The sequence below is a fragment of the Arvicola amphibius genome, chromosome 7 (genome assembly GCF_903992535.2).
Source record: "Arvicola amphibius chromosome 7, mArvAmp1.2, whole genome shotgun sequence".
Classification (NCBI taxonomy): domain Eukaryota; kingdom Metazoa; phylum Chordata; class Mammalia; order Rodentia; family Cricetidae; genus Arvicola; species Arvicola amphibius.
Window position 1 is genome coordinate 101,750,428 of NC_052053.1, and position 25,934 is coordinate 101,776,361.

At 46.2% G+C, this 25,934-nt stretch overlaps 1 protein-coding gene across 1 annotated transcript in view; it reads right to left on the reverse strand.

Moving 5' to 3' along the window:
* LOC119819997 (protein farnesyltransferase subunit beta) overlaps positions 1–25,934 on the reverse strand; it is a 75,185-nt gene that overhangs the window by 37,759 nt on the left and 11,492 nt on the right. Inside the window, exons 2-4 of the mRNA XM_038338224.2 lie at positions 14,514–14,578; positions 6,249–6,321; positions 4,570–4,661 (exon numbers count right to left, since the gene is read on the reverse strand). Coding sequence (XP_038194152.1) covers positions 4,570–4,661; positions 6,249–6,321; positions 14,514–14,578 — 230 coding nt within the window. The remainder of the gene's footprint in view (positions 1–4,569; positions 4,662–6,248; positions 6,322–14,513; positions 14,579–25,934) is intronic.

Here is a 25,934-nt window from a genome sequence, read left to right on the forward strand (position 1 = left end):
CAACCAAGTATCTTGTCGAAGGTGTCAACTCAGCACTGCTAAGAACTGCATCTGGCCCCAGCCTCCATTTTCCAACTAAGAGGAGTTCAGATTACACTTGTGAAAATAGCTAAGTATTAAAAAAAAAAATACTAAAGCCAGAAAGGGAGCAAACTAATAAAGGATTAATATTATGGCAGACATCAAGGAGGATGCCCAGGTACATACTTCATGCATTCAAAGGGCACTACACAAACGCCAGTAAATTACAAAAAGCGAGGCTTGTCCGGAGTAAGAACAACTTAGCTTAGACTTTAAAACCATTTCTGCTCTGGGGGGGGGGGGGGGGGGGTGTGGCCTGGTGGTAGACTGCCGGCCTAGCTAAGCACCAAGGTACAAACTCCAGCACCCAAAACAAACAAGTAAAAACAGCGATGAAGTGGGACAAACCCCAGCACCAGAATAGGTTGCCGCAGAGCCCACAGGCAAGTTACAAGGCCAACTGCAGCAGGAAATAGGAGCAGTGACCACCATCGACAGGATGGCTCAGAAGGGGAAGTGAACGCTCCTGAGTGGCAACACCTGGCTTCTTCCAGTAATGACTCTTCCAGAGTTCATTCTATAAAACAGCTGTATCTCAACACAACGGAGGGGGCACTGCCCCGACTGTGGAGTCCAACAGTAAACGAGGAAGGATAGACACCATTTCTTGTTGGTTCCAGGAGGCTAGAGCTACCCGGAATCTTTGCTAAGCATACCCATCTAGATGGCAGCCATTTGGGAAGCATGGTCAAGTTTAATGTGAGTTATTTAGAACAGGGTTTCTCTACACTGGCAGGACCGACCTGGACAGTTTTCTGTTTCGAGACTTATGCCTACAGAGGTATTTAGTGGCCTCCCTGGCCTGTCCCCACTAGATACCAGCAGAAGCTGGTCCAGAAAAGCACCCGGAAGACAGGTGACTAGGTATGATTTTAACTTTAAACTTGAAAGGAGGGGCTGGGGTTGTAGCTCCCTTGGTAGAGTGATTGCTTAGCCCTGGATTCCAATCCAAGCAGCATATCCCTTGCTTTTGAAAGGGAAAGGAGGAGAGATCAGAAGTTCTGGTCACCGTCGCAGACAATGTTTCTTGTAGCCCAGGGTGGCCTCAGACTCACTATGTAGCCAAGGATAATCTTAATTTTTTTGTTTGTTTGTTTTTTGAGACAGGGTTTCTCTGTGTAGCCCCTGCTGTCCTGGAACTTACTTTGTAGGCCAGATTGGCCTCAAAATCACAGAGCTCCGCCTATCTCTGCCTCCCAAGTGCTGAGATTAAAGGTGTGCACCACCATGTCCAGTCTATGCAATACTAGGGACTGAACCTCGAACTTCCTGCATGCTAGGCAAGTGCTCCATCAGTTGCGCTACATCCTGGACCTAGAAGCCAATCTTTAACAACACAGTGGGCTCCCTGTGATTTTCATCTGGCTCTGTGTGTTTCATTAAAGTAGCTGTTAATAACCAAGACTGGGGAGCACATTAAAGTACTTCCTTCAATGCTAAAATCGTTAAGTCAGGAAAGTGTTCCGCTCCAAAATACTTGTTCATTTATTTTATGGCAGCACACAAATAAATTCATGTACAAGCTCCAAATCCCCACCTCTGAATTTATTATTCTCAAAACAGCTAATACCTGCACTAATAAAGGCCTGGCCTCGCTAGCCTCTGTCAGCCGGCACGGAAGCTGACAAAGTGATTCTGTCCACTAGAGGGAACCCGGCTTATACTATTTCCTAAACAAACAAGCCAGAGAGAGGACAAACTAGGATTAAAAATGAGAGGAACTTTGCGCGTGTGTAGGCTGTGTGTGTGCTGAATGCAGGTGGCAGTGGGACGAGGGCAGGTAAATATTAAAGCTGCAGAGCTGGCTCTCTGCCTGCAAGATCACCTTAATATTGGAGGAAGGAAAAATAGAACACACTTTACTCCAAGAGTTCCCTTTCCTTGTGCAAAATAAATGAAAAGAGGGCTACAAATCCGATAGGGAGTAAGGGAGGGGTGTGCAGGAGAAGACACAGAAGGGTGGGGGACGGAAAATAATGTGATTATATTTAACTTAAAACTTAAAAATTATTTCAAACAATAAAAATGTTAAGCAAGCAGTGGTGGTGCACGCACGCCTTTAATCCCAGTTCTTGGGAGGCAGGTAGATCTCAGTGAGTTCAAGGCCAGCCTGGTCTACAGAGTGAGTTCCCCCCCACCCCCCAGAGTGAGTTTTTTTAAGGCAAGGTCTCACTACGTAATTCCAACTGTCCCAGGCTAGCCTGGCACTCATTGATATCCACCTGCCTCTGCCTCTGGAGTGCTGGGATTAAAGGGGCGTGCCACTCTGCCCGGCTAAAAATTTACAATCACATTAGATCTCACTATCCAGACTGAACTGTAAAATATGCACATGTAAACTTCTATGTTGTTTTGTTTTGTTTTTCTATGCATAATCAGCAACACTTTGGTTTGGTGTTTTTTTTTTCCTTTCAGTGTGAGGCTAGGTGGGCGCTACAGAGGACCGAACCCAGGGCCTCCACCATGCGGGGCAAGCTCTGCACGCGGTAGTACAGCTGCAACCCTCTGCTGTCTGTTATAAGGGGTCTCACTCAGACAGCCCTGGCTGGCCTCAGACTCTGGGCAGGCCTCCCACCTCATCCTTCCGACTGCTGGGATTACAGGTGTGTACCACTACGCCTGGCCTCCCTCTATGCTCCTGGCCTATAAAAGCTGAATCATTTTAACGGTCTGTTTTCACATCATATCCCTTTACATATGTATTCTTATATGCAAATATACACAAATATAGACACTCTAAATGGCTGAATACTTCATTGTATGTACTATGCTGCCATCAACCCACATAAACTCTTACATAAAGTTTAAAGCATCTCTTACTACTGATGCTGTTCACTGTGACACACCCTCTAACGGCACCCCTCTTCCCATCGGGTTCTCTTCTTCTACCACGTGTGTCCAGGTCAGACTCGGGTCATCACACATGGAGGCAGGTGGCTAAGCTGTCTCGCATGTCCCTTTCTTCCTATCTGGTATTGCCACAAAAGCAGCTGTGACACTGGCTTCCGCAGATCAGCCACACTGATAAAAAGCTGACGGCGACCCGAGCTGTCCACTGCAGGAGCCCTGTCTCATCTCTGTGGCCTCTCCTTCCAGGCTCCCCATGCTTCTCTCGCTGAGTCCTCCTTCCCCTCCCTGCTCTCATATGCCTCCTTCCTATTCTAGCATACATCCTGACAGTGTGGGTGTCAGGTGGGGGGGGGGCTCCCCAAACAACTCTCAACCCCCAACTGGTATTTCAAAAACACATGGGCCTTTATTTTGACAATTAAACTCCTGTTGCTGCAGAAACTGCGTCCAACTCCACTTCCAGGGCTGGAGGCAAGCAGGCTTGCTGCAATGTTTGGATTATAAGAACAATGCATATTTTCCGTCTGCCTCAGAAACATGAATTCTAAGGGTTAATGGCTTAATTCTTTATTATCTCCTCCATCCACATGCATCACAAGACACCCTTCCCAGGACGGCAAGAATGAGAGGTTATTGTTAAAGAGAATGAATGAGACAATGTGAGTTCTGTTCCTCTGACCTGACAGCGTGACCAAGGCAGGGGCTCTGGGGCTAGGCAGGGCTCGAGTGAGCCTCCACCAGCCTTGGCACAGCTGCCATCCTCTGCTGTGCAGAAACAAACCTGGCTTGGGATCCTTGCGTCCCCAGCTCCTTACCCTTGGGAGTACGTGCTCTCAGTAAATCCCTCAGTTCAATCCCTGGCCGTCCTTTCCCATCTCAGGTTATCCCAAGGTTGGCGGCATGATCGGTTTTGATATAATTGTGATGCGCGTGAAGTGAAGTGCCTCCTCACAAATGTTTGGGACACATCTAAGTTGCTCACGCGTCCAGTCACCAGTCAGAGGTCTATGAAAACTGTGAGTCATGGCATCGGCACACTAAGGCTGTAACTTCCAGTCCTGTGGCGAGCTGGTCTGCCCCCACACACTACACTGCCACAGAGGTGTTTAACGAAGGCGAGAGTATTTTGATTCACAGAGGGAACATGCTTTGCATAGTAGCTCTGAAACATATACACTTCATCACTACTATCAGAGATGATGGTGAAGACTCTTCTCAAAGATCAGAGCCAGGGAACACGGGAGGCAGAGGCAGGTGGATCATGGTGAGATTGTGGCCAGCCTGGTCTATGTAGCAAGTTCTACAATAGCCAGGGTTACACAGAAACACTTTCTTAAAAGAGAGAAAGAGAGAGGGAGGAAAGGAGGGAGGGAGAGAGGGAGGGAGGGAGGGAGAGAGAGAGAACGCACAGAAAAGACAGAGCTCCTTTGGAAGTTCAAAGAGTTGTTCCACCCACAGCCCACAACAGGCTTCTGAGTGGAGGAGTTTCCGGAAGTTGCTGGAGGTTAAGGGAAGGGCAAGGGTTTCTTTGTAACACTCTTTCCTCCCTATTACAACAAATAAAACGGAAACAAAGGGAATTTCTAATCCGAGATGTGATTCCAGAGAATGCCCCAGGTTCCCCTGAGCCAGACTCACTCTGCGGCCACTATTTGAGGGATGGGTTCATCTAGGAGTTCCAAGCTGTGCAGGATCCAGTAGCAGAGCCAGGGGCGGCTGGCATCCAGACACTGGGAAGGACGAGAAGAAAACACACCCTTTACTCAATCATTCCAAGATCCTGTGTACAAGACTACATCTGTCTTAGTCCCCAAAGCCTAGAAAGGGGAGAAGGCATCCTTGCTTGGACGGCAATCGGTAAATGAAGGATGCTTTGCTTTGTGGCTTTAGCCAGGAGGTGGCATGTCCATCCGTGACAAAAGGGCAACAGGAAGCAAGCCTTAATCCTAAGGAGTCCCTTCCCTGCAGGTGTCCAAGCAAGTCTGAGCAGAGAACTTACACACCAGGAAGGTAAAGGCTCCTGTTTTCCCAGTGCAGACCCAAGGAAACACACAATCTTGAATTCACTCATTTATAGATTCAGCAAATATTTGGTATCTGCTTGTGCCAAGCATCATAGTCACGGGGGGCATGGTAATTATGGAAACTGGCTCTGAGTCTTGGGGTGCTCAGGCTGTAGGACACTGGTGTGACTGACTATCTTAGAGAAAGAAGTGGCAGACACATAGCTGCCCCGTGTCTTTCCAGAACATGGTGAACATGTGTACGTACATACATGTTAAGTGCTGCCATGCACAGAAATAGCACTGAGGACCTGGAGGACGCTGACTGTGGATGGGGACTGGGCAAAGGCTTCTGAAGGTGATGTGTGGACAACCTTGATCCTAACTGGAGTCAGACATGGCTGCTGAGCACCCCATGCTGGACAGAGCAGGTGGTACGTGGTACCATTTACCAGTTCTACCTAAAGTAAACAAGGCCTAGGGAGACCAATTTTTTAAAAAGATTTATTTATTTATTATGTATACAACATTGTGCCTTCATGTATGCCCGCACACCAGAGGAGGGCACCAGATCTCATTACAGATGGTTGCGAGCTACCATGTGGTTGCTGGGAATTGAACTCAGGCTCTCCGGAAGAGCAGCCAGTGCTCTTAATCACTGAGCCATCTCTCCAGCCCCAGACCAATTTTTTTAATGTCAGAGTTGGGGTGTAGGCTGTTACTCAGGTTGCCTATGAGACCTGGAAAACCCTTCACAAAAAAAATCAAATATAGAACATTGAAGTAAAAGCCAGTTCAAAGCAGAGCTACCCTTTGTGAAGGGAGGCAGGGAGACGGCAGCCTGCCTATCAGAGTCTTTTCTTCTCCTACCACAAAGCTGAGGTTCTTCCCTGAATCTCATGGCTCTTAGAATCAGGCTTTAAGAGTCATTCTGTGTTAGCGTCCTCTGGAATCCAAGTACTAGTCCTCTGGCCAAGACAGGCACTTGATCAGCCTTACAGGGCCATGGTGTGGGGATGACGGGAACTGAGTTAACTGAGATATGAAGGGAGCCAGCAGAAAGCACACTGCGATCAAAATGACGGAAAGCCCAGACCATCCAGGGGTCCCACCAGCACTAGGGGCCAGCAAGGAGACAGGAGACTTTATTTAGCCCCTGTCAAAAGTAGAGTCCCAGCTCTGAAGAACAGCCTGTTTCCTGCCAGAGCCATGTGGTGTGATGTGTTCATCTGTAACAGGTAAAAATCAACAGCCTTCGTTCAGATAAGGGGTATGCCCAGGGCCTGACAGAAAGTTCCCCGGCAAGATTTTTACCTCGTAGGCATCTGTCAGCTGTCGAAGGCCTCTTTTCAGATAATGGAAGTGCTTCTCCCTCTGCAAAATGAGCCTGGAAAGACAAAGAGCCTGTAAGTCCTCCTACCAGCTAACACTCCCACCACACATGTGCGTGTACGCACGCATGCACACATCCCACAGTCACTAACTGGATGCCCGTTGACTTCTGTGCGTACCAAAGACGACTACAGCAGGGAGAAGGGGCATACCTCTGAGTTCTCTGGTGCCTGCACACTGTCCTGGCAGATGTGCGGAGAGAAAACAGCTGCACTGGGCGCACGCTGTTACGCTACTATACTCCACCCACAAAGCTCCTCCAGGACCTAGGAACATTTTATTCTGGGACTGCCTGTGCTGTGCACAACCTAACTCAGAACCTCTCTGCTTCCCTGGGCTGGTTAACTTCGGTCACTTGAGTCATTTCTCCTGGGACCACTTGTCCCCTGGACACCCCTTGGCTGTCCATCTGTTACTCCTGCCCCCAAATTCCACCTCCCACGTGCTGACCCACAGGCCTGGCCAGAGGACGCCTTTTGTATTCCACAGCCAGTCAGGCCTGTGGCACTGGGGTCAGCAATACTGGCTTTGAGATGGAATGTGCTGCCCGTGGCCACCTGCGAGGGCAAAGAGAGAGGCGGGACTTCCTGCTTAGTGCTGAAAGATGACCTGTGTGGCTCCGGAAGAAAGAGAAAGGGAAAGAATGTCAAGATGCTCACCGAGCTGCTGACTGGAAATGACGGGAAAGAGCACCACGCTCTTCTAGGTGGTCAGCTCAACAATTGTTTCCAGAGCTCCTGCTGCTCTGGGCTCAGAACACGAGCACTAACGTGGCCTCCACTCAGCAAAAGAGATCTTCCAATGCAGGAAGAGAAATGCTGTCTTTAAAAAGAATAGCAGTGGCATCTACCTGTTGTTATGCTAGCATTCAGAGGGAAGGAAGACGACAAACTCCAAGCCAGGTACATAACAAGACCCTTCACACACACACACACACACACACACACATACACACACACACACACACACACACACACACAGAGTCACAATGGCATCAGGAGATGGAGATGGTGGGGTCTTTGAGCATTGGGAAGGGTTGGTCATTAAGTCACTGGCAAGGCATGTGAGCGCCTTTCTTGAACCTTCACCAGGCACTCACTTGCCTTCTGTTTTCTGCCCTGAGCTGAAACAGAGCAAAAGCCCTTACAGAAGCCAATTGGGTGCTCAGAATCATTAACCTGGTGTATTGCTGCACGCCTTTAATCCCACCTCAGGAGGCAAGGGCAGGCAGGTCTCTCAGAGGTCCAGGCCAGCCTGGTCTACAGAGCGAGTTCCAGGCCAGCCAGGGCTACAAAGTAAGGGCCTATCTCAAAACAATGTGTGTGTGTGTGTGTGTGTGTGTGTGTGTGTGTGTGTGTGTGTGTATTCTGAAAACAAAGCTGGGCATAGGGGCCCATAAGCCCAGTACTCAGAAAGCAGAGGCAAGAGGATTGCTAGTAGGTCAAAGACAGCCCAGTCTATACAGAGAGTTCTAGGCCATCCTGAGAACTTGTCTCTAAAACAAAACACGCAAAACCTAAGAGCAAATGAAATACAACAGGGATGACCCTGAAAATATGCTAAGCAAAAGAAGCCGCTTTCAAAATACTGCATATTATATGACCCTGTTTATATGAAATGGCCACAAAAAGAAAATCCTTAGAAAGTAGATTGAGCCAGGCGGTAGTGGTGCACACCTTTAATCCCAGCACTCGGGAGGCAGAAGCAGGCAGATGTCTGTGAGTTCGAGGCTACCCTGGTCTACAAGAACAAGTTCCAGGGCAGGCTCCAAAGCCACAGAGAAATGAGAAACCATGTCTCAAGAAAAAATAAAAAAATTTAAAAAGTAGATTAATTGGTTGCCTAGAGTTCAGAAGATGAAGGAGCTGAGGATGGTGACTAAGGGTATTCTTTTAAGGACAATAAAATGTTCATAAATTAATCATGATGATAGTTATACAACTCTGTGACCACACTAAAACCAATGAATTATACATTTGAACTCAGTGAGTTATATAATTAGATTTCCTAAACATTGCTGGATATGGTGGCGTATGCCTATAACCCCAGAATTAAGGAGGCAAATACAAGAAGACGTCAAGTCCAAGGCCAGAGAGGTCCAGACTTTCTGGGCTAGTAAAGCACTAGCTATGGAAACCTAAGGGCCTGCATTCAACCATGAAACCTGTGTAACGGCAGAAGGAGGGCTCGTTCCACGGGTGTCCTCTGACCTCCAGTGTGCCTACACATGCACCATACACACACACACACACACACACACACACACACACACACACACACACAAAACGATAATAAGCGGGTAAGGGGAATTTTGATGCTGAAGTGGCTCAGACAGCAGGAGACGTGAGTCTCCGGTAAGGGAGATTCCTACATCCTCATAGCCAGAAAGGATGCGATGAGCAGGTGGACGATGAAGTGGGGAACAGCAGACAGGAAGCTATGTGGGGTGCCAGCCCCTGATTTCTTGGGAATGAGGAACGCAGGTCCCAGGAGCTAAAGACTGGCTACTGTGGCGAGGGTGTTAGAGAATCTATACGAGATGCATAAGGGGATTGGAAGCCAAGAAATAGAAAAATTTTAGCGAAGCCGGTCAGCAGACATTCCTAGGTGGTTTCTTGATAATCTTTTTTCTTACAGACAGAGTCTCACTGTGTAGCCCAATTGGCCTCAAACTCAAAATCCTTCTGCCTCAGCCCAGGGGCTTATGTTATGCATGTGTGCTGGCATGCCTGGCTTCCTCCTGGGACTGTTCAGAGACAGCAGTGGGCTGAGAAGAGCAGACTAAGCAGGAGGGAGGGAAATGGTAAGCAGATTTCTGGAATAGCTCATTGTCCTGGCTCAGACTCAATAGGATGGAAACACGGGCTAGCATGGGCTATTACAAGAACGAGTGAGACCATTAATGAGGGCAGACTAGCAGTGACCAGAGGCTAAGAAACCGAGCTAGGTAAAACCAAGCATGGTGCTTGGACTACTAACTGACTAACTGAACAGGTCTAACCTACAGAGTCTTTTTTTTTTTTTTTTTGGAGACAGGGTTTCTCTGCGTAGCCCTGGTAGTCCTGGAACGTGCTCTGTAGACAAGGCTGGCCTCAAATTCAGAGATCCCCCTGCCTTTGCCTCCTGAGTGCTGCGATTAAATAAAAAAAAAGTGTGCACCACCAGGCATGGCATTTTTACTGAGTCAGTTAAACAATTAAACAAATCCTTCAAATACACAGAAATGCAGCCCACTGAGGCAGTTTAGCAAGTAAGAGAACACTGGCCACCATGGCCTGACGACCTGAGTTCAATCTCTGGATGGTGGGAGGACAATGCCGTCTCCTGCAAACTGTCCTCTGACTATGCAAGTGCCCTATGTGGGCGCACAAGCACACACACACACAAACACGTACACACACGTCATAAATAAATGTAAAAGAAATGTCTTTCAAGTACTGAAACCCTGGGAAGTCTTCTCCTTGTCTCTTGAACAATCTTTTTATGTGACAGGACATTTGGGATCACTAAGGAATCAAAGAGCTCTAAGGCTGGAGATGTTGGCCTCCAAAGGGCAACAGGTCGGCTTGTTGACGTGGTGAGGGAACTGCCTGAACCCCAACTGTTCCTACAGCTAGCTAATGGAGGAAACCCTCCTCACCTCCTCATCTACCTCAGGTTGGTCCCTAAAGAAAGAACCTGAGACAGCTCAAAGGCAAGCCCCTCCTAAGACGCTCCCCTCTACAGACAGCCAGGCCCCAAGAGTCTTGCTGAGAAGGGGATTGTTGAGGTTTTCCAGCTGGCTCTGTCTGAAGAGAAAACTTCAGCCACATATCCTGGGCAGGTTGGGGGGTGGAGGTTAGGGAGAGATTACTTCCGGTGACCATTTCCCCAAGCCAGTTTCTTTCATTCTCATCCATTTAATCATAAACATATAAATATATTGCTAAGTAAGTGTCCAGTTTATTTTGGTCAGTCAGAAACTATACTTCAAAGGACTACTGTTCGAGACAAATTATGCCCTCCCCTCCCACCTCACAATTAATGTTGAAATCTTAACCTGTGGTGTGACTGAGATTAGAAATAAGAGCTTTAAAGAATTTAAGGTTATGAGAACCCAAGGTGGCACCCTATCCAGTAACCCAGGAGCTTTAGTAAGAGGAAGAATGCTAGGGTGTAGCTCAGTGTGGAGTGCCTGCCCAGCCCGCACAAAGGCCCTGTGCTGATCCAGCTCTGAAGGGGGTGGGGTTGGAGGAAAGACGTGAGGGAGTCTGAGCACAAAAGGCCATGTGAGGACCTAGCCAGGCAGCCAACTGTAAATCTTAGATCAGGCCTTAGGAGGAACCAGGCCCGCTGGCATCTTGACCTGGGATTTCCAACCTCTTGAACTGCGAGATAATAAGTTCTTGGGTGTGTGCGTGTGTATCTGTGCATGCACAGTGTGCACACTCTAGATTTCACATTAAAGCAAATGAGATGAACTGGAAAGGTGCACATTCAGGGCTGGGATTGCCAAGTGGTTAAGGTGCTAGACTGGAGAAGTAGATGTTCACCGGGGGCAGGACAGAACACTCGTGGACAGGACTAGGGATACGGCTCAATGAGTAGGACTTCTGCATAGCATGTGCCAGGCCCTGGTTTGACCTCCTCAATGGCTAGAGCAAAAGAGTGTAGAGGAACACGAATGAAACTAAGAACATTAACTGCTCCTAGGTGTGGCTGAGGAGGAGGTTTACTGTAGATATGAGGGGGAGCATGGTCAGAGGCTTCTGGAAGGGTCCAGAGCAGAACAGACTGGGCCATGGAGGGGGCAAGAGAAGAAAGAAGAGAGAGAGAAAAGAAAACCAAGAGGGCAAAGAGAACCAAGAGAAGAACCAAGCCGACAGGTAGCCAACGTGGTTGAGTTACACAGAGAGGACAGAGAAGAGGGGGAAAGGGAAGCTTAGGGGAGGGGCTGGGATGAGACGTGCAGAGAGGAGCCAGGGCTCGGTCACAGGTACTAGCGATGCTGAGAGAAGCCAGAGACGGCTTTCACATGCTAACAGGCACCTCAGTTGGCCACCTGTCCCGAGTTTCTTTGAGCCCTAACAGAAACTAAGAACTTTCGTAAGAAAGCAGGATGTGGGGTTGGAGAAAAGGCTCAGCAGTTAAGCTATTACTGGCGGCTCTCCCAGAGGATCCGGGTTCAATTCCCAGCACCCACATGGCAGCTCACAACTGTCTGTGACTCCAGTCCCAGGGGATCCAGCATCCTCACACAGACACACATGAAGGCAAAACACCAGTGCATATAAAATAAAAATAAATTATTTTTAAAAAGGAAAGCAGTATGTAGTGTGGCATCATGGTGTACACCTAATATCACATCATCTGGGAGGAAGGAAGATTGAGTTCAAGGTCATCAAAGACACAAAGCCAAAACAAAAGCAAACAAGACACCCCACAATAACAGTAGAAGAAAGCAGGATGCTGACAAAAGCATTAAAGGTACAGGGGCCAGAGAGATGGCTCAGTGGGTAAAGGTGCTCGCCACTGAGCATGACCGGAGTTCAAGGGTTGAGGGTACAGGGAATTGGCAGAGAGCACCTAGGAGGCAGAGAGGGTCCTAAATTCAACCCCAGCACCATAAAAAGAAAAACGAAGAAAAGGGGGCTTCTTGGTACTAACTACCTCACAAGTGCACACTTCACAATCATGAAGAGTGATAAATCTTTCTTTTTTTTCTTACATTTTTTTAAAGACAAAGTCTCTTGTAATCCAGGCCAGTCTTGGTCTTTGTTTTTTAAAAGATCTATTTATTTATTACATATACTGTGCTCTGTCTGCATGTACACCTGCACACCAGAAGGAGGCGCCAGATCTCATCAGAGATGGCCGTGAGCCACCGTGTGGTTGCTGGGAACTGAACTCACGACCTCTAGAAGAGCAGTTAGTGCTCTTAACCTCTGAGCCATCTCTCCAGCCCCAGAACTGAGGAAAACTGGGAAGGCCTGGTCCACCTCCACTGAAGTATTAGGATCACAGGCATATACTACCACCAGACTGTACAGAAAAATCCTTTCTGGGAAGGGGATTAATTGTGGAATGCAGCAACATTCAGTGTCAGCCCTGGACTTCAGCCACGGCTGGTTCCTGGCTTTGGCTCTAGCAGGCTGAATAGCAAATGCCCGCCTAAGCATCATCGCGGGCATTCCTGGGCTTGTGCACAGCCAGTGGTCCTGACAGTAAGTCAGATCTGATCAGCATCATGACCTTAAAAATGCAAGCAGGCTATGTCCCCTAGGTGTACTGCCAACATGTGCATGTATGGTGGTGAGCCACGAAGTCCGTTCCTGATTCACACTGTCAGACTCTGAAATGTGCTTTTTTCCTTTGGTTTATTGTCTGGGGTGGTTTTATTTTGTTTTGTGGTGGAACTCTGGGCCACATACCTGCTAGACAAATACTCTACTGTTTACTATACTTCCTAGCCAAGACCTAAATTTTGACTACTAAAAGGTTAAAAGTGTAATGATAATTTAAAATTCTGACGCATTTTTAGATTTATTCCTTGGCAGGAGGTGCTCTGGGTATTGAAGCCAGTGCCTGGTGTATTCTAGCAAGTATTTTACCACACTGAATCATATTCCAGATTGATCTTTCTGCTCTAGAAGCTAAATACCTGATATTCTGATTTATACCTCAGCTATTCAGCCCAAATGTGTAATATCTCCACAACAATTAACATGTTAATTATCTTCCTTCAAGACGCTTATTTTGGCCAGTGGTGGTGGCACCTACCTTTAACCCCAGCACTTGGGAGGCAGAGGCAGGTGGATCTCTGCGAGTTCGAGGCCAGCCTGGTCTACAGAGTGAGAGGACAGCAAGGGCTGCACAGAGAAACCCTGTCTCAAAACCCCCCTCCCAAAAAAGACACTCATTTTCATAGGCAAAAATGACAAAAATTGAAACAAAGAAATACAAATAAAAAAAATTAAAGAAAACAAGAAAGAAGAAAAAAATTAAAAGGATACAAATTGGAAGCTATGATTCCTGAAACAAACCCAGACACCTGATATATTCTGATTCTAGACAGTTCCAAGCCCAAGAAGAACATTGTTTTCCACCCACACCTGACAGAAGTTCTATGAACGGGGGTGGGGTCTCCTTTACTGTCCCCCCTCACCACTCCCCAAAAGACCCTTCCGGATTGCAGCCCCTCAGCCTTCCTCATCTCATTAGAACGACAGAGTCCAAAGGATCTATCAGGCTGGAGAGTGAAAAGGAGTGTCAGATGTCACAGGTCCCTTGCGTGGGAACACGGAGCCTGAGGCAGGAGACAGTGACTCAGCTCAGTCAGGTGAGTCATCTGTGGGCACAGTGGCTAAGAGCAAAGCCTCCCAGACAATCTCATCCTCCACCATCACCAAGTCCAACCACCTCTGGGGAAGCGAAGCTGGGGCAGGTCTGTGTGGAGGCAGCGAAAGTGGCAGAGATTCTCTTAGTGTTCACTCCCGAGCTATTGACATGTCATTCGCCGAGCTCCACTGTGGCAAAAGTCTTGGCTTTGGGTACTGCAGAGACGTGGCCTGCCAGGCTAGGGAAAGACTTCCAGATGACTGAGTTTGATCCTGTTCTCCCTCCTGGGTCAGAGTCCTGTACCAGGTGCTTCTGGCCTGGAGAGTACAGACAGCATCTGGGGAGGGCAGCCTGGTTTCCTGATGAACCAGGCTCACAAGACTTTTATTGATTGCCCGTCCTGAACACTGAAGGGTTCTTTCTAGGCTGTGTGTGTGTGTGTGTGTGTGTGTGTGTGTGTGTGTGTGTAAAACGTACATGGGAGGCCCTGAATCCAAACCCCAGCACTACAAGGCAAATGGGAGAACCAACTCCCACCTCTGAGGCCTCCTCGACTGTCTGGAGAAGTCAGGAGACATGCTAAGCAAGGTGAAGCGAACTTCAGGCCACACAGCGCCTCAACTACAGTGGCTCACCTGGTGTCTCCACAGTTAATTTGGAAAGTGTCACAAAGAACTATTCCAGGGGCTAGAGAGCCGGCTCCATGGTTAGGACCCGAGGTTGATTTCCAGCATCCACATGAGGCGGCTCACAACCGCCTAGCTCCGGTTCCAGTCATGTAGAGATGTAGTCCAGCTGGTTGGTTAGTTAAGCGAGGGCGAGGAAAGAGAAAAGGTTCTCTCAGGCCCCCATGCCCCACTCACAGCTTACCTTGGCACTAGGTGGTTAAACTTGTAAGAACTGAAGACCTCCTGGATCCTCTCTTCCACTTTGGCCTGATGAGGCAGCAGGACATGGAAGAGAGAAAAGACAGATGAGACGCTGTCGACTCTTTCTTCCTGTGGCCACGACTCTCTAGTGCCTTAAGTTTTTTCAGTACAGTTCTGTGCTGCACAGCGACTCAGAGGCTCTATAGCAAGACAGGGTTACTGACAAACAGGACATAGAAGAGAAGTAGTTTGGAGCAGGGACCCAAAAACAACAATGTCAGGAATGTCCTTGGTTTTCTAGACCGGAATGCCAGATGGAGGCTCTGGTTTCACCTCCTAAATGAGCGCCATGCTTGAAGGCCTGTCTTAGTGAGGGTTTCTGTTGCTGTGATGAAGCACCATGACCAAAAGCAACTGGGGAAGGATAGAGTTTAGTTCACCACTAAGGTCACACGCCATCACTGAGGGAAGTCAGGGCAGGAACGTGGAGGCAGGAATGAAGCAGAGGCCACGGAGGAACACTGGCTCGCTTCCCATGGCTTGCTCAGCCTTTCTTACACAACACAGGACCACCTGTCCAGGAATGGCGCCACTCCACATCAATCATTACTCAAGAAAATGCTTAATCCCAGCACTCGGGAGGCAGAAGCAGGAGGATCTGAGTTCGAGACCAGCCTGGTCTAAAGAACAAGTTCCAGGACAGCCAGGTCTACACAGAGAAACCCTGTCTTGAGAAACCAAAAAAACAAAAGGAGAGGAAAATAGAAATACATAAGTAAATAAATAAATGAAAAAGAAAACGCCCTACAGACTTGCCTACAAGCAATCTGAATGGAGGCATTTTCTCAATTGGGGTTCCTCTTCCCAGACAACTTCTAGCTTACATCAATTGGCAAACAACTAGCCAGAACAGGCTATACACGAGGTTGGGAACGAAACCCCAGTCCAGACAATAATCCTTTCAGTGAACGTAATTGGCTCTCTAGACTTTCACGGTGGAACTGGGTTTTACTTACTCCCCAATTTCAGTCCATTCTTAAATGATTTTAACGTTACCTATTCAGAGGTGAGAATGTCATAGGAGTCTTGATCAGGGCTCTATGGAGACCCACTAAAGGACCTCCTGGTCAAAAGAATAGAATCTACCTCTGGCCTTGGGTTAAGAGCTAACAATCCAAACTATCCAAAACATAGCGTTAACTCAGCTGAAATAACTATCCCTTTAAGGAGATAATGTGCTTTCTCTTCCCAAAATCTTCACACTCAATTAGCTTCTTATGAAACTATGCCAGAAGGCTCTGCGTAGATCTTCCTGTTTTCCAAATTACTCCAAAAGCGTGTGTGCATGTGTGCGTGTGTCTGTCTGTCTGTCTGCAAGACAAGGTTTTTCTATGTAGCCCTGGCTGTCCTGGAACTAGCTCTTGTAGACCAGGCTGGCCTCGAACTCAAGGAGATCCACCTGCCTCTGCCTCCCAAGTGCTGGGATTAAAGGTGAACACCACTACCTGGCCAATATATCTCCTTGTTTAACTTTTTCTTTCTTTTGGATACTTGCCAAAGCTTAGACCTGCTTTCCCAGACAGTTTGGGCTTTCACCCTCTTCTGATGAAGACCGTCACCCTGCCTTCTGTCACGAGTCAGAACACCACTGCTTTTGCCTAACTCAAAAAACATGGCTTTCTCTCTTTCTCCCTCCATTTTCTCCTCTGGACAGCTGCTAAGATTTTATAGCTTTGCCTGCCCTGGAATATTTCTTCTAAACTCTAATAAAATTGTCCTCAGGTTTTTCCCTAAGGCTATTCTTTTTTTAAAAATAATTTTTATTGATTCTTTGTGAATTTCATATCATGCACCCCAATCCTACTCACCTCCCTCTCCCTCTATATCTGCCCTCCACTCATGCAACCTCCCTCGCAATAGAAAACAAAATAAATAAAAAAATAAATATGATAAAAATAAATTAAAAAACCAAACCAAAACAAAAAAAAAATCATCTTGCTTTGGAAGCTTAGGTATGTCATGGTGTGTGTCTCCCAGTCTGCCCTTTTGCCCAAACAGCTTTAACTGCAAATGCACACCCTCGGGACGGTTCTCCCTCCACCAGGCCCATTACCCAGGCGAGTTACAGGGCCTGCTCTCAAGGAGCCCAGCAGCCGGTGAGGGATGGGACTAGCTCTCCTCCTGCACCCACACTTCCAAGGCCAGCTCTTCACGCTACCTGAGCAAGGGATGGGGAAGACAAGGACATACCAGCTCTCCCATCCGCTGAGACCATTCTTAAATGCTTTTATTAATATAAGACTGAAAACTTCAAGAAGGGATTTTAGTTTCTAGTAACGGGTGGCACCCCGGATGGAGCTCCCCAAAATTTCCAGTAAAACTGAGAGGAGAGGGAGAAAGACGGGGAGAGATCACTCTGTTTATAGACACATGCTGGTGGCACACAAGCTTCTCCAGTAACTCAGCCCATGATTTCCAAACAGTAACAGTAGCTGCCCCTGCTTACACAGCCCTCTGACGTCCCCTCCCTAAATTCTAGCGAAGCCACATGTAAATGACTGAGCTGTTAACTGCTAATATTGCTTTTCATTTCCAGAACAGAGTAATCGGAGACCTCCGGGTCGCAGCAAACGTGTTCCACCTCTCCTTATTGTTAAGTCTGTGTATCAACCACGAAGCAAGCGCACTGCTGTGAAGTTTAAGTTGCAGAAAGGTAGTGTGCTCGTCTAGAGAATTATAGGCACTAGCCTTAGGAGATCGAGATGGATTGTAACGTCCTACCTAGCCAGGAAAAAGGAACAGAGACTCATGCTGTGGGTGAGGAAGATGATGAAGGCCCTACCGAGCATTTAGCCCTCTTGTTCACTGTCCCCTGAGCCTCTTCTTTCCCTCCAAGAGTCCATTTGCAGTCCTGAGTTCTCTAAGACTGTCTTTTTGGAGGGACAGAGAGGTTCCTCCTCTCCTCCTCAGGGTGCCTGAATGAACCCATTCCCTTCCTGTCAACTCTTGACTAAGTATCAGCCTTTGAGTGACGAGAAGCCATCTTGGATCTAGTAACAGAACTAATGCAGTTTGGGTGCTTAGCTCCCCAGGACCAGTCACTCAGAGAACGAGGGAAGGTGAACACTGAGGGACTCAGAGATCCATGGACTCCCAGGCAAGCAGGCAGATAGGGAGACTGTCCACGACTAGGTAATAAGATGGTGAGCTCCCAAGATGGCTTGCTTCTTCATCCTCTGGACCTGAGACAAAAGCCTGGCAGTGCAAAACAAAGGCCCTGTGGCTTTTTCTCCTGCCAGTAGGTCCCTGGCTAATGGCTGACTCAGCAAGTCCAAAGCCAGATCGGGACAAGTACACAGTGGTTGTAGGCCAATTGGCCAGCCCATCTTTCTCCAAACTCGCCAGCCCTGAAGTATTGGAGGATGACCTTTCTCAGACTTAAAAACTACTCCCAGCCCTCAAGAAGCTGTCTGCTGTGCAGATCTGTCCCTCTGTGCAGACCTGTGTGCCTGCTGGATGTGTGGATTTCTTCAGCTCTAATAAAAGCCTTTCTTCAACTGCTAATTCTCTCTGCTCCTATTTGCTCTATCGGAGATTTCTCTACTGATACCTGTCAATGCTCAAGATCTTTCCTGCCTCTTAATTCTTTCAACAGGCAGAGAAAATGAACCGGACCATTACCCCTACACGCTAACAGTACCTTGTACCTGAGTAGGATACCTGGATCTGCCTCTATATGCATAGGGATTGTTTTGAGCCTATCACTTTAAAGTATTGCAGATTCAGGACAAGCTCTGAAAATAAGAAGAGGATAGATATCCTTCTGTAAGGGAAATTCTTACCTATGTAAAAATATCCATTTGTAAGAGTGCAACCCACAGTACCAGAAAGAAAAAAGGAATAAATTGCAAAAAAGCTCCAATGCATGAAAAAGGCGCCTATGTAAAGCTACACAAACCTTCCTTTTGTTTACTTTTCCTGGTCACCTTTACACACACACACACACACACACAGAGAGAGAGAGAGAGAGAGAGAGAGAGAGAGAGACAGAGAGAGAGAGAGAGACAGAGAGAGCCCTTTTTGTGAGTGTAAGATATTATATAAGCTTATATTCTCAACATTTCTCCCCAAGTATCTGTTTTCATGTATATAAGTTAACAAATTTATTTCTTTTGTTATACAGACTTCGGTGGGGGGGGTTGTTAGAAAAAAATTTAAAAGCTAAAGGAAAAATTATTTTTCCTTCCCTATTTTTTTTAAAAGGGGAAGAGTGTTTTGCCTGCATGGATGTCTACACAGTACTTGTACACCTTGTGCCCAAGAAATCCAGAAGAGGCATCAGATCCCTGGATCTGGAGTTATAGACAGGTATAAGCCATCATGTGGATACTAGGAATTGAACCTGGGTCCTCTGGAAGAGAAAGCAGTGCTCTTAACCACTGAACCATCTCTCTACTCCCTTTGTTTCCTCCCCTTCTCTTGAAATATATATTTTCTCTTGTCTCTGTGCAGGGGGCCTTGTGCTGGCAGGCAGCACTTACCGCTTAGCTATAGTCCCAGTTCTGAAGGTGTTCTTCTCCCTGTTCCATGAAACTGTCAATCAAACACACAGTTTCTACCAAAGACTGTCATTGTCAGGCTGAAGTTTAAATAAAATAAAAATATGAAAATCATGCAGGAATTTATAAGGACATCAATTGCTAAAAAGCCAAGGAAATGGAAAATCTGGTTCTCTGTCACATACATATCCTCACAGTCTCACAAAATGAAGAATGTAAGAAAATCAGATCACCAAAGAAACCACAGGTTTCTCTGCATTTCTTCTTCCCTCTTTCTTTCTCACCCATTTATTGAGTGTTGTGTTTTAGATTTTGTTTTAGTGTGTGTGTGTGTGTATGTGTGTGTGTGCGTGTATGTGTGTGCGCGTGCGCGCGCGCACATGCATGCTTGCACTGCGACATGTGTGTGCGGTGCCTGCGGAGGCCAAAAGAAGAAAGAGGCTGTTGGGCTCCCTGGAGCTGGAGTTAAAGGCAGTGGTGAACTGACTGGCGTGGATGCTGGGAACAGAACTTGGGGCGTAAGAGCAGTATCAGCTCTTAACCACTGAGCCTTCTCTCCAGTTCCCATTGTTCTGTCATCCCCAGCTATGCAGTGAGTTCCAGACTAGCTGGGATGACTTTCAACTCCTAATCCTGCCTCCACCTCCCAAGTCCTGGGATCACGAGTACACACTCTCACACCCAGCTTCCTCTGCATTCCTGTTCTATACTGAGCTCTCCTTGAGGCTGCAAATATATTACGATCTTGTTCTTAGGAAATGTTCCCCTCTTTTGCGATGCAGGGGATGGCGAATGCTAGGTACGTGTTCTATCATTCAGCTCTACATCTCACGTCCTCTCCCTGGAAAACCTAAAAGAAAGACAAACAAACAAAAACACTGTTTCTGGAACCTCCATTGAGTGAGAGCTTCTAGTTCCTTTGACAAAAGTGTAAAACCTTGCATTACTGAGAAAAGTGATGTGGACCATCCAAAATGGCAGTCACCTGAAATCCGTCTTTGGTTTTAGGATATGTTTTGATATTTGTATTTGAACACGAGTTTGAGGGATGCTGCGGTTAAGAATCTTTAGTGCTGTCAGTAACAGACTAAAAGTCAGCATCAAACATGTTTTAGGAGAAACGGAACACTGTTCCAGATTCCTTACACTTCTTTCTCCATTCCAAACACTTGCCTCGGACTAACCCAGAGCACCAGAGAAAAGGGAGCACAGATAGTGCTCCTGACAGGCTGCCCTTAGCTGTCAACCAATGAGCTCGTGTAGCACACGGTGGCAAGATTTGCCTGAGGCACACTGTTATACACCTGAGATGACAGATCTTCAAAGAAAGAAAGCCAACTGTGAGAAACACTCACTAACAAACACAGCCTATTCAATCCATATAATGGCATCCATCCATCCTCTCCCTAGGACCGACGCTGCCACTTAGCCACTGGGGAGAAAACCATCCGATCAGGACTGGCTTCAGTGCTCACTTGGGCAACATAAGCAGTCAAATCCCAAACAGGAGAATGGAGGGTTATTTCTACACTAAAACACCCGACAGAAACACGGAAATATGCCATAATCCTCGAGAAAATGAGAAAAGCATTCCCAGCATACTGTCATTTATCTGTGGATTTCCGAATGTGGATCACACCTTCAGGCTGATAGCGATCACTGAGGTTGTGAATGCTAATGAACACCTATGGCAAGTCAGCTATTATAAAAATGAACAGAAATTTCCTCGCCTCTTCAGTAGTGATATATTTCTGCCAGGAATAATGGCACATGCCCATAATCTCAGCACCAGGAGACTAGTGAGTTCAATACCAACCTGGGCTACATAGCAAGACCCTGTCTCAAAACAAAACAAAAAAAATGCATAACTCTAAATATAATTGAAAAAATGAAAACATACAAAAATCCTATATATATATCTCCATATATTTGGTATATGGAGGTGGCCAACCATGAGTTTGCTGTGGTATAAATGTTTTAGTGCAGGGTGCTGGAGAGATAGCTCAGTGGTGAGGACTGCTTACTGTTCTTGCAGGACCTAGGTTCAGTTACAGGTACCCACATGGTGGCTCACAACCATCTGTAACTCCAGTTCCAGGGAATTTGATGCCTCTTCTGACCTCTGCAGACTCCTACACATAAGTGGTGCCATAAATACACTCAGGTAGACACACACGCACACACACATTAAATTAAATACTTTTTAAAATATCTTAGTACATATAAAGTCAAAATACATAAATGATGTATATTAAATACATTCATTAGATTGTAGCTATAGGTTTCTTTCCCACAATACTCCTTTATGCACAATTAGTAAATATAAGATTTTTATTAAAGTTGTGTTACAATTAAAAACGTGAATATGTTTCGTCAAAGATCTTTATGTTTAACTTTCTTCTCATAGCAGGATAATAGAAAGTGCCAAACCCAACAAGCAGTAACATTCAAGGTCCAAATAAGCTTTTTTTTTCCTGGACAGGATCTCCTGTGTCCAGGCTGGCCTCACTTCTTCTTTCATCTGTGGATGACCTTGAATTTCTGCTCCTTCTGCTTCATCTCCCAAGTGGTGGGACCACAGGCGTGCAGAACCACCCTCAGTTTATGCAGGGACTGACCCCAAGGCTTTGTGCACACCAGGGAATCCCCAGCCCCATGATAAACTTCTATATCACTCTAAATAACAGTAAAAGGGAGCTGGGCGATAGCTCAGCCTGTTAAGCGCCCTGCGTTGGCGCAAGCCAGGTCCCGAGTTCAAACCCCAGGTTCGTTTAATGGCTGGAGATATGGCTCAGTGGTTAAGAGCACTGGCTGCTCTTCCAGAGGTCCTGAGTTCAATTCCCAGCAACCTCATGGTGGCTCACAACCATCTGTAATGAGATCTGGTGCCCTCTTCTGGCTTGCAGGCATACACACAGACAGAATATTGTATACTTAATAAATAAATAAATATAAAAAAAACAGTAAAAGGACCAGACCGCCCCAAGAAGGGAGGAACTAACACCTTACCTTTAAAGGTGGTTGGTTACAGTATTGGAATATTTTGTTAAGCCTTCAGAGAAAGTTCTAAACAGTTCTTTCTCTTTTTGCTGAGAAAACTTAAAATATAAATTTAAGAGAGAACAAAGAAAGATCAATGGCGGCTCTATATGGAGATATTGTCCCATCGTTTCTGGGCTTTGCTCCATTTGAAATCTATGTAAACTATCATCTGGGATGGGCTATTCTTGCTATAAAATGGTAAAATTGCTACTCAACACTCATTAACTGCTAGTAGATAACATATATGTTGTCAATAAATAATGTTAAGTATTTTAATATCTAATTTAATATATACGTAATAAAAATTACTAAGATGAAAACAAGTATTATTCACCAAAAGGCAAATTAGATTTAGAGAGAGAGAGAGAGAGTGAGTGAGAGAGAGAGAGAGAGAATATGTTTTATTTTGTTTAGTTGTTTTATTAGTTTGGCCAACATGTATGTCTGTGCATCACTTCCACGCAGTGCTCTCAGAGGTCAGCAGAAGATGCTGAATCCCCTGGAACTGCAGTGCAGACTGCTGTGAGCTGCCATGTGAATGCTGGGAGTTGAACCCAGGTCCTCTGGAAGGGCAGCCAGTGTCCAGACCACTGAACCATCTCTCCAGCTCCCTCAATTTTATATTTATAATATTTATATAACAGAAAATGTTCTTATATGAAATGCACTCTATCTGTTGTACATATTACATATATATCTGATAGATATAACATGATAAAAATCACCATTGAATTTTTGTTTATTTTTTTATGGTTTTCAAATACAAGTGTATATCGCATGTGTCTATTTCTAACTATAATATAATCATTATTTTTTAGTACCAGCAATTAGATATGGCCAAGCACTTTGCATTCTAAGCTCTAATAGCTAGAAGAATTAAACACTGACCACACAAGACCTGATGAGTTACCTAAGTGAAAATAGCTAGAGTCTTTGTTAATTGCTGTTTTCTCTGATTTTGCTTTGTAAGTCTCTGTGATGTTTTATAGCTGTTGTCTGTTGATACTCTGCTACAGAAAGGCAAGCATCCTTTTTCTATTAGAAATCACAGTGTGTTTAACCAACGTCAGGAGGCCACACTTACAGCTGACCTTTCAAATAAGAGAAAAGAAGGGCTGGGAGACAGCTCTGCAGTTACAAGCACCCGCTGCTCCCCTGGAGGACCCAAGCAGGGCTCCCTCCCATCACCCTCATTTGGCGGCTCATGACTGCCTGTAACTCTAGCTCCAGGATGTCACACGACCTTTTCTATTCTTTTGAGCCTCTGCATACACACACACACAAACACACACACACACACACACACACACACACACACACACACATGCACTGGCACATCCTTTAATACCAGCACTTGGGAGGCAGAGGTAGGCAGAGCTCTATGAGTTGGAGACCAGCTTGGTCTACAGAATGAGTTCCAGGACATCTGGGGCTATATAACCTGTCTCATCCACCCCCAATTATAATCAATCTTTAGTACATGTAATCTTTATATATATGAAAAAAAGGAAATGCTTCCACCGCACAATCTGTCAAGACACAATGAAAAGGGATTCAGCATTCATAAAATTTCAGGTAAACTTAGCCTAAGCGTCTTTCCTTCTAAACAGTTGCTTGTGTTTGACCAAGAAAAAGGAGCCTTTGGCACTGTCTTCCTGCTTGCTTGCTATACTTCTTCCTCCCCAACCCCCCAAGATAGAGCAGATTAAAGGGCAAAGCCTCATCACACCAAGGAGGGAGAATTAAAAGCAAACCACAAGACGGTTAGCATCGATGTCTTCAGAGAAAAACAGCTCTGAGGCAAGGGACATACACAGCCAAAATGAAGGGCCTGGTGCCAGCCATTCTGAAAGTCACTAAGGCCAGAGGTTATAGAGAAGGGATTCTTAGGCAGGTGACCTGACATTAACTGGGCGTCTCTAACTCTGGCTGCTGCACTCTCCTTTCAGGCGCATGGAAACGCAAATCTCAAGAATTTTCACATCAAGCCACCAGCGGATTATAACAGAGTATCCCAAGTCTTCGAGACTGAAGAACAAACAAGGAAGACAGGGGACTGCAGTCAAAAAGGGACCCTGAGACAATGGGCCCAAAAGAATGACAGCTTCTGTGGGGATCCCTTGCTCAGGGAGAACAGGCTGAAGCCTGGGGCCAGAGGAGAAGCAGACCCTGTCCCTAAGGAGAGGCTGCGCGGTTGGTTCTGCTACCAGCTAAGTCGTGCACATAAAAGTCTCCTTTTATCTGTTCTATAAGGCTACATCAAAGGCACACAGAATCTAAGAACTTTTCTCTCCCCAGTTCTGGCCAAAATGTAAAGAAATCCATTTTCTTTTACTAATTTGTTTCCTTCTTTCTCTGCAATACAGGGAAACTGAGGCAGCACATTTACAGACCTAAGTGCCCAAAATGCCATCTTCCCACACCGTTTCTCCTCTCTGCCTGAATGAACCACCTTCCCTTTGTTAACCTCAGGTTCTCACCGCCCCACTGGGTTACTCCTCACTGGATGTTCACTGGATGTTCACGTGTGTGTATATTGTTCACACATGCTAATAAACTATTTGTGGCTCAGAATGGTGGCACTAAGGAGGCTGGGCATTCGACACTGGCTTCAGCTATAGAGCAAGTTCAAGACCAGCCTGGGCTACATAGTTAGACTCTATTTAAAAATGACAAAAACAAATAAATTTCTGTTTCTTCTTGTTAACCTGTCATCCAATAGTCTATTGGGTCCTAGTCAGAGCCTCAAACAAGAAAAATAAATATTCTCTTCTCCTTCCCTCCCCTGAGAGATCACACTGAAAAGCTGTGTCCATTTTCCTCCAGATTTGGCAAGAGCTTCGAGTCTGTGATGATGTTCTGTTGTTCAATTGTTTTAATAAACTTAACATATGCTGAATTCTCCAAGACCCTATACCAAATCCCCAAACCTAGACATGGCTTAGGGGACTTCCAACCTCACCGTACAATGAGAAATGTACCTTGTGGGGCAGAATTATGGAAGAAAACATGACAGTCAAATCCCTCTTGAATTTTTATTAAAGTCTAGTTGGGCATGGTGGCATGTGCCAGTGATTCCAACGCTCAAGAGACGAAGGATGAGCAATGCAAGTTCAAGTCCAGCCTGGGCTGCACAGCAAGTGCCAGGCAAACCAGAGCTACTGGTGAAACTCTGTCTCAAAACCAAACAGACTTGAACTCCTCAGTTTAGGGGCTGGAGAGGAGGTTCAGTGGTTAAGAGCACTTATTCTTGTGCAGGACCCAGGTGGAATCCCAGAACCTACATGGTGGCTCACAACTGTCCGGAACTCCTGTTCTAGAGACTCCAATACCCTTTGCTGATCTCCAAAGGAAGCAGACAGGCACCTAGTGCACAGGCATACATGTGAACAAAACACCATACACATAAAAATAAAATAAACACATCTAAATTTTAGAAAATAATTTAACTTCTTTGTGAGTTCAAGGCCAACCTGGTGGTCTACAGAGAAAGTTCCAGGACAGCCAAGGCTACGCACAGAAACCCTGTCTTGAAAAAAACAAAACAAACAAAAAATTAACATAAATTAATATTCAATTTAGGAGTTGGAGAGATGACTCAGTGTGTAAAATCACTTGCTGTGCGGCCCTGAAGACCTGGCTCCAATCCCAGCACCTACAGACCACGTCCGCACACACCTGTAACCCCAGCTGCAGGAGACAGTGACACCAAGTTCACCAGGACTTGCTGGCGGTGAGAATCCAGGTTCATGGAGAGTCCTCAAAGGAATGAGAGAGCAATGGGACACTCTGGCCTCTACCTGTGTGTGCAGAGGCACACC